Source organism: Macrobrachium nipponense, chromosome 42 (genome assembly GCF_015104395.2).
Source record: "Macrobrachium nipponense isolate FS-2020 chromosome 42, ASM1510439v2, whole genome shotgun sequence".
In the NCBI taxonomy this organism is placed as follows: domain Eukaryota; kingdom Metazoa; phylum Arthropoda; class Malacostraca; order Decapoda; family Palaemonidae; genus Macrobrachium; species Macrobrachium nipponense.
In genome coordinates this window covers 20,715,313-20,730,041 of record NC_061103.1, presented here as the reverse complement: position 1 = coordinate 20,730,041, position 14,729 = coordinate 20,715,313, and the positions used below count along the sequence as shown (strand labels likewise).

The 14,729-nt window shown below is 42.6% G+C and overlaps 1 protein-coding gene across 1 annotated transcript in view; it reads right to left on the bottom strand.

The window, feature by feature from the left end:
- LOC135213009 (major facilitator superfamily domain-containing protein 10-like) overlaps positions 1–6,603 on the bottom strand; it is a 74,833-nt gene extending 68,230 nt beyond the window's left edge. Inside the window, exon 1 of the mRNA XM_064246788.1 lies at positions 6,463–6,603. Coding sequence (XP_064102858.1) covers positions 6,463–6,597 — 135 coding nt within the window. The 5' untranslated portion in view covers positions 6,598–6,603. The remainder of the gene's footprint in view (positions 1–6,462) is intronic.
- Between the last annotated feature and the right edge of the window lie 8,126 nt (positions 6,604–14,729).

Here is a 14,729-nt window from a genome sequence, read left to right as displayed (position 1 = left end):
GAAGGGACAGAATAGAAGGATTTTGGGAAACAAATGCATGCAGATGATTTACATCTTGGTTCCACCTGTTAGCATTGCTGGCTTCGTGGTTATTGCCACGTAAGTCTGCTTGTGCTACTCGAGTTGCCAGCGAAGTAGAGACCTATATAGCTGGTGCACTCCAGATGATCTGTCAACAGGGGCGAGACCACGACGTGACTAGACCATATTGACCATACCATGAGGGCTAAGAAGTAAAATAAATATATATATAAAAATATATATCACCACCTGACCAACCTAGCCAAAGTTAAGGTGTGTTAACTAAGGCTTAAGAGTTAAGAAGTCACCGTTGTCGGCGACTCAACTACTAAATTAAGAGCTCTTCCTAACCATTTTCTACAGGATAGGATGAGTGGTTACTACTTGCCCCCAAGATTGTGTCTGCAGACACGTATGGCCCTAGCGAGCAGCAGATCTCATATGCCATCTTCACATCTCGCAGGGAGTGTGAATTGAACACAGAGTTGCTTCGCTAAAACATGGTACTCAGGATGTTGCTGAGTGCCATGCTCTGTTGAAATGCTTCCGAGGCCGCGCCCTCACCTCGTGAGCATTCAAATCAAAAGATTTCAAATCTTTGTGCCAACACAATGAAGGAGCTTTTTTGAAAAGAACTCCTTAACAATAAAGCCAGGGTGTTCTTCGATATGGGCAAGTCTGGTCTTTTCGGAACACTGCAGATTGTCCGTACGACTTCGACTTTCTTGAGTTTTATGTAGATAAAACTTGAGAGACCTGACAGGGCACAGGACTCTCTCTGGCTCCTGCCCACTAACTGTGCCATCCTTGATTCCAAGCTCCTGGCCCAAGAACAAGACGGGTTTCCATTCTTAGGCCACAACGGAAGGCTTAGAGAACGCACCGCCTTGTGTTCTCTAATGCCAAAACTTCTGACGATGGCTGAAAACCTCACTAACCCTCTTTGTCGTATCTAGGGTGGTTAGAAAAAAGGCCTTCCTGATCACGTGCAAGAAGTTAACAGGTAGGAGATGTTCGAATGCTTTGACATCAAGAACTTCAGACTATGTCTAAGTTCCATATTGAAAGCTTCGATCTGGACATGCACAGTCAGTCAGTCTGTACTAAAGTCAGGTGACCAGACCAGTTGACCAGTCAGACGCATCAAGGACAGCAAGGCTGTACCTGAAGACCATAAGGCACTATTTCTTCGCTGAAGGATGAGTGTCTGGACTGGCCTGGGCGATTCAAGCTAAGCAAAACCTTGGGGTATGAACGCAAACCCAACGTCGTTAGCGAATCAACTCCGAGCCACTCCATGACTCGAGCTTCTGGTGCCAGGAGAAAGGAGCGAGGAGCAAAAGGCGATTCAGTCCCGAAGGACGAATGCCTGACAGTCCAACCTGGTCTCATGTTAAACGATCATCGGGGGTGTGTAAACGCAAACCGACTTCGTCAACAAGAAACTCAGGGCTACTATGTGTCTCCTGATCTCGCACGAGTGTCTGACTCCGGAGAAAAACAGGTGAGACAAAAAGTAGATGGTGAGCGAGTTTCGAGATTCCACAGAACTCAAAGATTGTGAAGGGCTTTGTTGTTTGACAGAAGCAAATCTCTGAGCCCAAAGGCCGTCAACAACATATTTGCGTATTCTTTAATAGTTGTGACTGCCAGCTTATCCCATTCTTCAAACGGAAAGGGAAGACAGCAATCTTATGCTGTCACATCTCGATAGTCTGAACGTAGTCAGACTCAGAGCGGAGAGGTTATAGGTACCTTTCGTGTTAAAGTAGACCGACTCTCTCGGAAAAGGTCCTTGGAAGGACGTGACCTCTGTGAATCTAGGATCTTGAAGGCCAACATGGGGCGATTAGCGTCATTGTCGCTCCCTGTGATGGTATAAATCATCTTATTACATTTCCTAAGCGTTTGAAAAAGGGGAAAAGAGACTAAACATCCATCCCTGTTCAATATCATAGCGAAGAGATGTATGAAAGGACGTCCCTAAAGTCTCCATAACTCTCAACATACTTCTAAAGAAAGATTCCACTCGGAAGTCAGTAGTTGCTGCCGTCGATCGAGACGATTCGTACGGACTTTTGCAATCCTGTAACGAACCTCTAGAGGATCGTTACATTCTACGCTGTTGTTATAATAGGCTCTTTCTCGTAAACCCGAACAGGGACCGAGAGAAGATACTTCCTAAGATATGAGAGAGCTGTGGAAGATCAGAGTTGATATGGACCACTGGTTCCAAAAACTCGTTTCCAGGACTGGAGGGACGACAGAATTTGCTTCCACTTCTTTCAGATTATGATCCAGGACATCTGAAACCCTCTCCAGATGTCCGGCACCTTCTTTCTATCACCTCAAGTGATACTTAACGCACCGAGAGATGTTCAGAATCATTCCTAGATCTTTAATAAAAATTTCAGTTTCCCGGTAGGAAAAAAACTGTAGAGGTCTGAATTGCAGTCTATTCAGGGAAACAAAACGTCTTTAGGAAGGAAATGGTCCCCAGCAAGCTCATCCATTCCCTCACACAGTATGTTTACTTCCCTAAAAAGGCTGCGCTTTGCCTAAGCAAGCAGAGAGCATATAATAGTGAAATGTTGCGGTAGACTCGTAGTCCTATACCGTGCGGTAACGAGCACCGAAAGGAGTAAGAGATATCTCTGAGAACATAGTAAGGCAAAACGAATGCAATGTTTATTCATTCATGTAAGAAATCCCCTCAATCTTAGGCTAAAGTCCGTGATTGTAGGGCAGAGATACAGTTAGTCAGTCAATCCCGCAGGAGAGAGAGAGAGACGTAACTGCCAGCACAGAGATACGGTTAGTCAGTCAATCCCGCAGGAGAGAGAGACGTAACCTAGAGCGCATGACAGCGAACGAGCTGGTACTGCCTCGTTTGGACTGGCGGAGAGGACAGTGACAGCAGCAGCTTACGATCGTTGTCTCTTAACTTTATGCCTGGGTTGCCAGCTACCCTATTCTACGAAGAAATAGGTCCGTAATTTTTAGCATAAAGAGACTCAAGCTGGTATATTTAAGCGAAACAGAAAACGCTAATATATAGATGCGTTTGTGTCGTCATAACACTACCATACAACGGTAAAAGATAAATCGGAAACTCCTGGAAGGCTGCAGGGAGTAACGATTAAATGTCCTTAAATTAATAGACAATAGACCTCTCGGTTGCCATCCGAAGAGGTAACTACAGCAAGCGTATATGACTGAACCAACCAGTAGTAAAATAAACGCAAGGCAAAATATGATATTATATTGCAATAAAGTTTTTTCATACTTACCTGACAGACATATATACTATAGCTGAATTCGGAAATACAGCTACATACATATCTGACAGGCAAGTTCATCAACAAAACTCAAGAGAATTGAAGCGGACAGCTCAAGCTTCGTTATGTTATGGACATAATCGTTCATTGACGTAGTCTACAAGTCTATTTCTTGTACGAGTCTGCGAATGATGAATGAGAGCTCTTCCGAATCTTGTCAATAAGAGCTTATCCGCTTACGCAATATAAAGTTAATGAGAAGTTTGTCAATGAGAACTAACCCATTTACGGGACAAAGAGATAATTTGTCAATGAGGGGATACCCACTTACTTGACAAAACGATAGTATATTGTCAATGGGGGAAATTCATTCGAATTGACAAAAACGTAATCCAGGAAGTCGAGCATTTTATTTTCGATTCCCGTCTCAAACGAGGAAGGGCAAGAATCCTGTTAAGAGACGGCTTACGACAGTAGAACGACGATGTTCAATTCGGCAGCGTAGTCCCGACTAGGAACTAACAAATCTATCATCTGAAAAGCCCTTCAGATGGGCTAAAAAGCTTGCAAAATTATCCTGGGAAGAGGAAGAAACTCTCCAACCAGCTTCCTCTCCCGTATCAAAATTTATTGGCAGTATGGCAAAGGAAGTCCTGTCTTGCGCTTTCCTCCTTTTGATGAGTGCCTTTGCAAGAATCTACTGAACGTGCCGAGAGTCCTGACGTGCAGGACGTCGAGCTTTTACATAACCCATAGCTGCCTTACCGCAAAGTCTTGACTGCGGTAGAGCAAAAGAGATCTTTCCTTGAGCTTTCCATAACTCCATCCAATCCTGGACTTTACGAAAAGCAATATTACTGACAGAGACCTCTATAATTCACGAAACCCGTTGGTCTTGCTGGGTTTCGAAAACGAAGTTGCCTTTTCACTTTAGCTTCCTCCGAAGCACGCTTACTTCACATTCTTCGCAGGCGATGAGAAGGGATCACCGAAGTTAGGTAAAAAATCTTTAGGCCCAAATCAGCTTGAAGACTTCAACAGAAAACGTTCAGCAGGCGCGTCGGCGTCCACTGGCTAGCAGCGAGCACGCTCGGCGTCCACTCGCGAGCAGCGAGCACGATCGGCGCGCCGCTCGCGCTCGGTATCCACTGGCGTGCGCTCGGCCTCGGCGTCTACTGGTGCGCGCTTGGCGTGCACCCGCGCGACGCCTGGCGTCCATCCGAACGTCCCGTCCAAGCCGAGCGTCAAAAAAAAAAAACGTGCAAAAAGCGTCACGCTCCTGACAGGCGTCAATGCAAGCGAAAAACTGCCTTCAGGGAAGAGCATTAGACATCTCGGAGAGAAAACCGACTGCACGAAGCAGTCTCAGGTGAAGGGTTGATCGCTGTGAGAATACGCGGGGCGAGGGCACGCCTTCTTATTCTCACAGCAACAAAGCTAGGACGTCCGCGCTCAAAAGCGTCTCCTGCTAATATGACTTTGCTTTCCCTTTTCTCGGTGGAAAGACGTACACGAGTTCAGGCGACGTTCGCCTTCTTACTTCTCACTGCAACGCATGACGAGAGAGAGAGAGACGACGTGAAACGTCCTCTTCTATAAAGCTTCTATTTAGAGGGCGCGAGTCCTTCCGAAAGCTCCAAAACCCTGCGCAGGGAGGACGCTTCGGAGGACGAGAAGCAATCCTTCAGGATTCGTGCAGCGCACTTTGGCAGCCTGGGAGTAACTTCAGGTCTGCCGAAGGCACGTCAGATCGGTGGGAGTTCCTCGTAACCCTCCTTCGGCTTTCGACATGCTCTCTCCCTGTTCCTGGAGTCAGCAGAGGTCCCGGCCTAGAGGCGAAATAAGCCGATCTGACGCACCCTCCCACTACACAAGGGGCACTGTCACTGCACTTTGCCACTTCACTTTTGCTCTCCAAAGCCAGCACTTTCGATTCTAAGTTACGAATCGATAGAGTATCAGAGAAAGGTCAATACCCTCTACAGAAACTGTTTAGGGAGGGCCCGAAGGCAACATTACAGGGTTAGGAGTAACAACTACAGAAGTAGCACTCTTCACCACAATGATAGGAGAGCGAGCACCTTAGATTCCAAGATACAGATGGAATCTATAACGTAAAGGGCATTACCTCACGAGACATATTTATAGCCCGTAGGCCATACTACAGGGTTAGGCAAAAATAAAGTCTACAGTAGGTTAGCCTACCCTGACTTTGTTTACTGATTAATGCGTACATACGAATCATACGTCTTCCTTACGGAATTAGCAAAGTCTCACACTCCTTACATGACAAATCTCAACAAAGAAGCAAGACACATAGCCCTCGTGCATATCGAGTGCGGAACTACCGAAGCTTTCGGTAGCCACACCCTATCTTAGCAGACAACACCCTCTGAAACTAGCCTAACTAGATTCAGATATACAAAAATGAATCATATTCAAAACAATTTAAGATAGCGTATGCCTAGCCACAAATCCAAGTCAATAAATCAAAAGACAATTAGGATATTTAGCGGCCATGAAGTTTCCAAAATCCTAAGACGGAGGTACTGAAAACAGGTGTTTCCAGCACCGGCGACAGAAAAATTATGAATAGAAAATGGGAATGGTTCCTGATACCCGCCTCCCAGCGGCGGGAATGGGTACTAACCACCTGGCCGACCACTGTGTGTGCCGGAAGTTTTTGAATTTCTGTCGGACTTCAGAAAATACAGCTATATATATATCTGACAGGTAAGTTTCATGAACAAAATATTTCATGAGGGATGTTGAGCATCTTGTAATATTTTATCTTCACCATCAGCAGAGGGCAAAACTGATGATCATAAGACAAAATAAAATTAGTCTCAATAAGCATTGCGATCATTCCTTGGTCCACTGGTTATGTCTAGATGAATTTTTGATGTGAAATTGTTTCAATAAAATGTTTCTGACTAAAGCAACTTGAGCCTCAAGTTACATTTAATATCAGAAGTCTTGATTTCTCTGGTTTTAAATAGTCAGTAGGAAGGTCATTACCTTCCTGCTAATTGCAAGATGAAATGTGTAGTACCTCTTTCCCTACAGAAAAAGGTTTTTATCAAAATTCCAAAAATGCTAAATATGAAAAAGTGAATAAAATTAACACAGCACATAAGGTTTCCATAAACTCATAAGATCTTACCTTACGCTTTGCATCATCCTTGATATGTGTAGAACTGCCATTACTTTCCTCTTCATTGAGTATCTCTGTGTCACTGATATCTTCGGATAACTGACCACCTTCTTTGGTTTTTGTTCCCGATCGTAGTTTTACCATTTTTCCCTAAAGCATAAAATATATTAAAAATGATGCTGTATCTACAAGTTTGTCTCTATAAACCCTACAACTGTAGTTCCCCTGCCAGGCCTTTATGACCCTAGGACCCTTGTTAGATAATCATGATAGTATGTACTATACATATTCTGAATTAAATTCAGTGTCTCTATGGCAAACTTTGTCCCTCAATAAATTAAAATTGATAAAGCTCATTTTTACTGATGTTCCACTATTCAAAGTAAAACAAATAATAAAACTGTGATTGTAACAGCCATTAGAGCAGTTGCATACTAAATATATGAGTAATGCACACATTTGTACAACCAAAAGAAGCTAACAAAACACAGTGGGTCACACAGTAATGAGGAATGACAAGGAGACTACTGGATGATAAAAAAATATTTTCTATAGTTTTTCAACTAAATTTTTCCCCCAAAATATTGAGGCACCCTTTGTTGTGGCAGCATACCAGTTGGCAACCACTGCCCTACAGGTTATATACCCTTGACTGTTATGATTCACAACTTTTACTGTTGGTAATCAATAAACTTTAATGTAAATCCCCCTTCAGCTACCAAACACTTATATAAAAAAAGATAAAAGATAACTATGTAGTGATATGTATATTTTTAAAATTAGAAAAGGTAAAACATCCTTAGATATATATATATTCACAGTAAAAGCTGAATACTATATAAAATTATCATTAGGAACTTGAAACTGTTCACAGAGTCCAGGTGGCAGTAATTATTGTACATCACAAAGAGTGCTGGTAGCATTCCTGGTAGCAGTAAGTTGTACAGTGAACTAGTATTTCCATTTTCACAAAATATTTCTAGTGTTCTTGGGTTTCTCCCACGAGTAAGTAAAAATATAAAAAATAGAAGAGGCAAACCTAAGACCAGTTTACATCTGTTTTATCAAATGTAGCAATAAAAGAATAAAAGGCATCTAGAATAAACATGCATATGGCTTAAGTCTATTAAGATGCTGAGGGACAGCAGAGGAAGACAAATTGTAGGTTAACCTACGCTAGATTATAGTTTCTATCAAAAAATGAAATTTCATTATTAAAATGAAGTTTTATTGTATACTTACCGAACAATTATAGAGCCGTGATTTCCACGAGCGGCAGGATACTAAATTCAAATTTAGCGCGTCGGCGTCGCAACACTGGTGGTGATGACGTCATCTCCCTCCACTCGCGGGAGAACCAGGTACAACTGCCCAGGTGAATCCAATTCTTTCTGCCCGTCCGTCCACCTAAGGGGAGGAGGGTGGGTATAATCATAATTGTTCGGTAAGTATACAATAAAACTTCATTTTAATAATGAAAATTTCATTTTTATGTAGTGTCTTACCGAACAATTATAGAGCTGATTACACATTTATGGGAAGGTGGGATTCAGTGGACCACTAGTATTTTTAAATGGTTACATTTATTGCAATACCAGTAAACACTCAAGGTGTCTGTTGTACCTTACCTTGTAAGAGAGCTACAGCAGACTGTTACTGCCTCTGGTCGGTGCTCTTCTTACTATTGTAGAGGAATTGGAATTTGACCAAAGTTAGCCTCTAACAGGAGTGGAATCCTTCCGTAGTTCAAGCGAGTCAAGGCTGACTGACGGAGGATAGAAACAACAAAGATTGCCCTTGCCCTGGGCTAAGACCAGAAATTCAATCATACAAAACATTTGTCACCAACACCAGATTTAAAAAACATATATACCCAACCATTGTAAAATCTGACCACTAACAGACTGGTGAGTATCCCAGGTACTCAGTTACCCCCAGCTTCCTTGAACTCGACAACCTATTCAAGGTGAAAAGTTAGCATAGAGGTGACGACCCCTGTGCCGTTTCTCCCAACACCATGCCAGAAACCGCCACCGGAACCTAACGTTTTACAATTCTCGAAAACCGTTTCTATCTCTTTGAGATAATGACTCGCAAAAAACCGAATTCGATCTCCAGAACGTGCTCTGAAGAATCGAAGCTAAAGATAAATTCTTTCTGAATGACTAAAGAAGTTGCCACTGCTCTAACCTCGTGAGCTTTAACTCTCAGAACGGAAAGATTGTCGTTCTCGGACTGCGAGTGAGCTTCCCTGATAAGCTCTCTAATAAAGAACGATATAGCATTCTTAGAAAGAGGACGAGAGGGATTTTGAAACCGAGGTCCAGAGCTTAGAAGATTGTCCTCTAATACCCTTAGTGGCAAACAGATACTGCTTAATAGCCCTGACTGGACATAAGAGCCTTTCTTCCTCCTCATGTCCAACCAAATCAGATAAGTTCCTTACACAAAACTCCTCGGCCAAGGATTAGAAGGATTCTCATTTTGGCTAGAAAAGGTCAAAGATACCGAAATACAGCATTGCCTTGAGAGAAACCGACTCTTTTGTCTATAGCGTGCAATTCGCTGACACGCTTAGCAGAAGCTAGTGCAATAAGAAAGAGTGCCTTCTTAGTCAAAGTTCCTGAGTGAAGCCGACTTCAAAGGCTCAAACGGTGGCCCCATGAGGAACTAAGCACCACATCTAAGTTCCAAGCCACTGTATCTTGCGGGAGCTTAGTGGTTTCGAAAGACCTAATGAGGTCCGACAGATCTGAATTGGAGGAAATATCCAAACCTCGATGTCGAAAAACCCGAAGAGAGCATGGCTCTATATCCTCTGATCGTCGAAGGAGCCAGTTTCTTAGAGTTTCCTAAGAAATAGCAGAAAATCTGCTATTTCTGTTAAAGAGGTCGCAGAAGTAGAGACTTTAGATACACTTCTACACCACTCTCTGAAGATTCTCCACTTCCCTTGATAGAGTTTGTTAGAAGACTCTCTCCTACAACGAGCGATAGCTTCTGCAGCTCTTCTTGAAAATCCTTTCGCTCTGACAAGATTCCGGACAGTCTGAACCCTGTCAGAGCTAGAGCGGACAAGTTTTGGTGGAACCTCTTGAAGTGAGGTTGTTTGAGAAGCCACTTCTCTGGAGAAGAAGTCTGGGGAAAGTCTACTAACAACTGGAGAAGGTCCGGGAACCACTCCTTCCTAGGCCAAAAGGGAGGGAGACGATTAACGTTAGCGTTACATTGCTGTGCGACATGAACTTGTTCAGCACCTCTCTTATTAGACCGAACGGAGGGAATGCATAAGCTTCCAGACCGACCAATCCAACAGCATTGCGTCCACCGACCAAGCTAGGAGGATCTGGGACTGGAGAACAAAAGAGAGGAAGACGGTTGTTCCTTTGATGTCGCGAACAGGTCTATTGACGGTCGTCCCCAAAGGCGCCAAAGTTTCTGACAAATCTTGTTGTCCAAAGTCCACTCCAGAGGTAACACTTGCTGTTGACGACTTAAACTCGTCCGCCAGGACGTTCATCTTTCCCGGAACAAATCATCGGGACTAGCTGAACCTTCGCTTCGTTTGACCACAGGAGGGAGATCCTTGGCTACTTCGTACAGAGAGAAAGACTGAGTAACCCCCCCTGTTTTCGCACGTACGAGAGAAGCCGTGGAGTTGTCGGAATGCACTGCCACTACTCGACCTTCTACTAAGCTCCGTAAACTGTCTGAGCCCAAGAAAATTGCTAAAAAGGTCCTTTACATTTATTGGAACTTCTTCTTCTTCTCCGACCAAGCTCCTGAAGTCCGTTGATTTCCCAGTAGGGCTACCCCAACCTGTGTCCGATGCGTCGGAAAAGAACTGTAGGTTCGAGGATGGGTCGTAAATCTAACCCTTCTTCCAACCTTGCTCGAGAGAGCCACCACCTTAGGTCCTCTTTTATTTGATCTGTGACAGGAAAGGTAATCGAGTCTGGTTGTGTCTTCCTGCACCAAGAGGCTCTCAGGAAAAAACTGCAGAGGTCTCATGTGCAGTCTTCCCAACGTCACAAATTTCTCCACTGACGTCAATTTGCCCAGGAGCTCATCCAATGATTGCAGAACTTACCTTTTTGTCAAGAACTCCTGAACTGTCTCCAGACAGCCTGTTGAACCCTCTTCGGGGACAGAAAAGCCCGAAAACCCAAAAAACTTGAGCATTCAGAATCATCCCCAAATAAAGGATGCTCTGAGATGGAACCAACTGGGACTTCTGTTTGTTGACCAGAATTCCTAACTTTCTGGCAAGATCCAGAGTTGTTCCAAGGTCCTTCATGCACCGCCTCTCTGATTCCGACCGGAGAAGCCAATCGTCCAGATAGAGGAGATTCTTACTCCTAATATGTGTAGCCAGCTTCCTATCGGGGATAGAACCCTGGTGAAAACTTGAGGAGCGGTCGCTAGTCCGAAGCAAAGTGCCCGAAACTGAAACACCTTGCCTTCGAACATGAACCTCAGGTACTTCCGAGATTCGCGATGTATCGGAATGTGAAAATAAGCGTCTTGCATGTCCAGAGAGACCATCCAATCCCCCTGTCTGATGGACTCCAGAACCGACCGAGTGGTCTCCATATGAAATTTGTTTTATCTGGACATGCAAGTTCAGGGCGCTCACATCCAAAACTGGCCTCCAGCCCCCTGATGACTTGGGAACTACAAAAAGGCGATTGTAAAAAGCCTGGAGGAAATTCCCCTTCTATCTGTTCTATCGCTTCTTTGAGAACAAGCGCTTCCACTTCTGCGGCTAGCGCCAGAAATTTGTCTGAGCCCGGAGAGTATGCCTGGAATGGAATTGGCACAGGTGAGAGCGAGGGAGGTGAAACGAGAGGGAATACGATAGCCGAACTTGAGTACTTGCAACTACCAGGCTTCTGCTCCTCTGTTTTCCCATTCTTCCCAAAAAAGAGCCCAGCCTGGCTCCACTGGTGCATGAAGAACCGAGCTTTCATTTGGAAGGTTTGTTAACCTTGGCCGAGGCCTTAGACTGAGGTCGCAATTCGATTTCGGCCGAAAGAAGCGCTTGGGTTTTCTCCCCTCGAAAAAGGCGCTTGGGCCAGAGGAGAAACCGAAGGAACAGTCTCCACAGGAGCTTTAGGTCTCTTAGTAGACTGTGCCAGTAAATCCGAAGTAGATTTCTTATCTAGCGCAGACGAAATTGACAACACTACATCGTCTGGAAAGAGGTTATCTTTCACAAAAGGAGCAAACAAGAGAGCCGACTTCTGTTGGGACGTAAACCCTTTTAGAAGCAAAGGAGCACCAAAGTTGCCTTTTCTTAAGGGTACCAAAGCGATGAGCGAAGCTAACTCATCACATCCATCCCTAATGGATTTGTCCGCACAGGACAGAACACAATCCAATCCTCCGCTAACTCCTGAGAAAGAGAGGACAGTCTTCGATCTTGCCGCTAAAGCGCCAATAGTCCAATCAAGGAAGCTAACAAAGACTTCCAAAAGTTTAAATTGATTCTTTACAACGTGGTCCAACTCAGGCGCTGTAAAGAAAACTTTCGCTGCGGCGAAAGCAGATCTTCTAGAGGAGTCGATCAATTCCACAAGAAAAAAAAGCGAAGCAAAGTCATCCAACCGCACCGACCACCGATGTTCACCGGACGCCCGGCAGGAAAAGAATTGGATTCACCTGGGCAGTTGTACCTGTTCTCCCGCGAGTGGAGGGAGATGACGTCATCACCACCAGTGTTGGCGACGCCGACGCGCTAAATTTGAATTTAGTATCCTGCCGCTCTGGAAATCACGGCTCTATAATTGTTCGGTAAGACACTACAATAAAACAACATATTTAGGCATTATACTTGGTGTTTTCTGCACTCAGCCAAGTATCAGGAGTAATTTATCCTAATCTAATAAATTAGAGTATGTACATGTTTGACAAAATTCAGTGATAGCAGTGTCTATATAGGAAATGCATTCTGCAAATATTTAAAACCATTGTACAGTTACTGCACTGTAATGTAAATCTCACTGCCTTTTTAGAGACTACAACGCTTCCTTTCTTTCAGTAAGGTGGATGGGTCAGTACAGAACCAATATATCCTAACTGAACTTCAAATCCATTGTTTTTAAAGACATCAAGTAATACAATGCAATATCATCTCTCAATATTTTGAGACATCAAGTATGTCTTCCACCGACGCAAAATTTGTAAAACTCATATTTTTATGTCAAGTTGAATTAGAATGACATCTAAATGGTGTTGGCAGATTATTTAACACCACCCTAAACAAAAGTATAGTGTAGATCAAAGAGAATAATCATTTTAACTAGATAACTGTGAAAAAAAAAACTTTAATTATTTTTCTTACATTTTTTATTTCCAGTAGTATCAAGTATAAATACATAATGTGAAATATCACTGGAAAGAAAACTCATACTTTTTTATGGAGCATTTTATTAAATAATGAAAAATAAAGAAATTTCTGTACTTGGCTTCTCTTAATGCATCATTTCAAGTTTTTAATTTTTTATCTTAATACTATATTAAAACATAAGCATAAACAACCAGGCCGCAACATAGCAGCCAACTTTCCCGAAAAGCGGCCACTTCCCAAAAAAGCACTTGAATTGTCATTATTTCGTAATTTAGGAGAAAACACTTAGGTACTTTGAGAGGAGCGTAGAGTCTCGGTGTGCTTCCTGGATGGGCCACAACTCTTGACTAATCCTCATGGCAGCAAATTCAAATAGTACTATTTTGGGAAGGTGGCCACTATGTCGCTGCCCAGTCAGTAGCTATTATGAAAAATAAGCTTACTATGAGTATTAATAGAAAATTATCTCTTTAAGTTTAAAAGCAAAATTCTAAACTGATTGTAGTATGTATTGTACCACACGAATTTTGTGCATACTCAGGAATCATAAAGGATTAAGTAAAAAATATATTAGCAAATTATAAAATTAAATTAAAAACATAGAAATAATTCTTATGCATTTTTACATGAAAAATATGTTAATCAGTCACTACAATCACACAATAGGCTACTAGGCTACCTAGTTGCAGACATTTATACCTACCTAGTTTTCATGTTTTCTCTGTCAAAGAGATCTAGGGGTATGGAAGATGGTCTATCCTTTAACTCAAATGCTCAATATTTAGACTGAACAACACACGAAGGTAAAGAATGACTGGGAGTTTTGCTATAAGAGCAGTTTCCCTATCACCTACTGGCTAGGCTACCTTTAGCATACGTCAGGTAGGCGTAACCTTTTTGTATTGGATTAGCCAAGCCTATGTTAGTGAATAGCTAGGTAGTAGTATTTCTTTATAGATTTTATATATTATGGCATAAATCAACCTTCTTAAAAGAAATTCGTCGACTGGCAAACACTCAACCTAGGTAATGCCTATGCAACAGTTTGTCTCCAGGTAGGTAGACCTTATCTTAGAATGACTTTATAGGAAAAGAATGGTCGTTTGCAAGACTATGATAATCAGCGAAAACTTTGAGAAACGTCCGTTTTAAATATTTCCGACAAAGAACCTTACCAGACGTCATCCAGTGACCCACTTTCGTTTTCCAGTTGACCAAGAAGTACTACACCTGTTCGGTCTTCATGAACTACTTGTCAGTGTCATCATCATTCGCGATTCTGCTCACGATATTGTTTACGTCAGGAAGCTGCTCGCTTTCCTTACTCTCGTCATTACGTTCGCAAACATTATTTGATTTGGTGATAAAATCGGTAAATTTCATGGAATTTAGTTTGGTAATAAAACACGTACAGCGTAATATGTTTAATATATTAGATAGTTAATGTTGAAAGTCAGGAAATGTGACGTCACCTTTCACGATAAGGTCTCGAGAAATTTTAGTGAACTTTAAAATTCTAAGGTATGTATCGGCTCTTCGTATGTTTATTTTCTCGCTCGCGAGTTTGGTTCAACAATCTTGAACTTTTTTCTTTTTATAGTTCATGAAACCGCGTAATTTTCTTTTCCACTGACGTATGGTACTGTCGTTCCAATATTTTATTTTGTTTTTGAAAAGTTTCAGACAAAACATAAAGAACAAATTTGTCGAATCCCTTTACAGTCACCCAACCCTACTTAGCGGATTGCCTAACATCCGTTCTGAAACAACCTCCATTTAATGTGAATCAGGGCTGCCAGATTTCCACAGTAAAAAAGCCGGCCACACACGTGCAGTTTTAACTGACAGTTATGACTGTTCAGTTATAACTGACACAGTTTAAACTGACGTCAGTTAGAAATGAAATGCACACACACACAGTTCAATC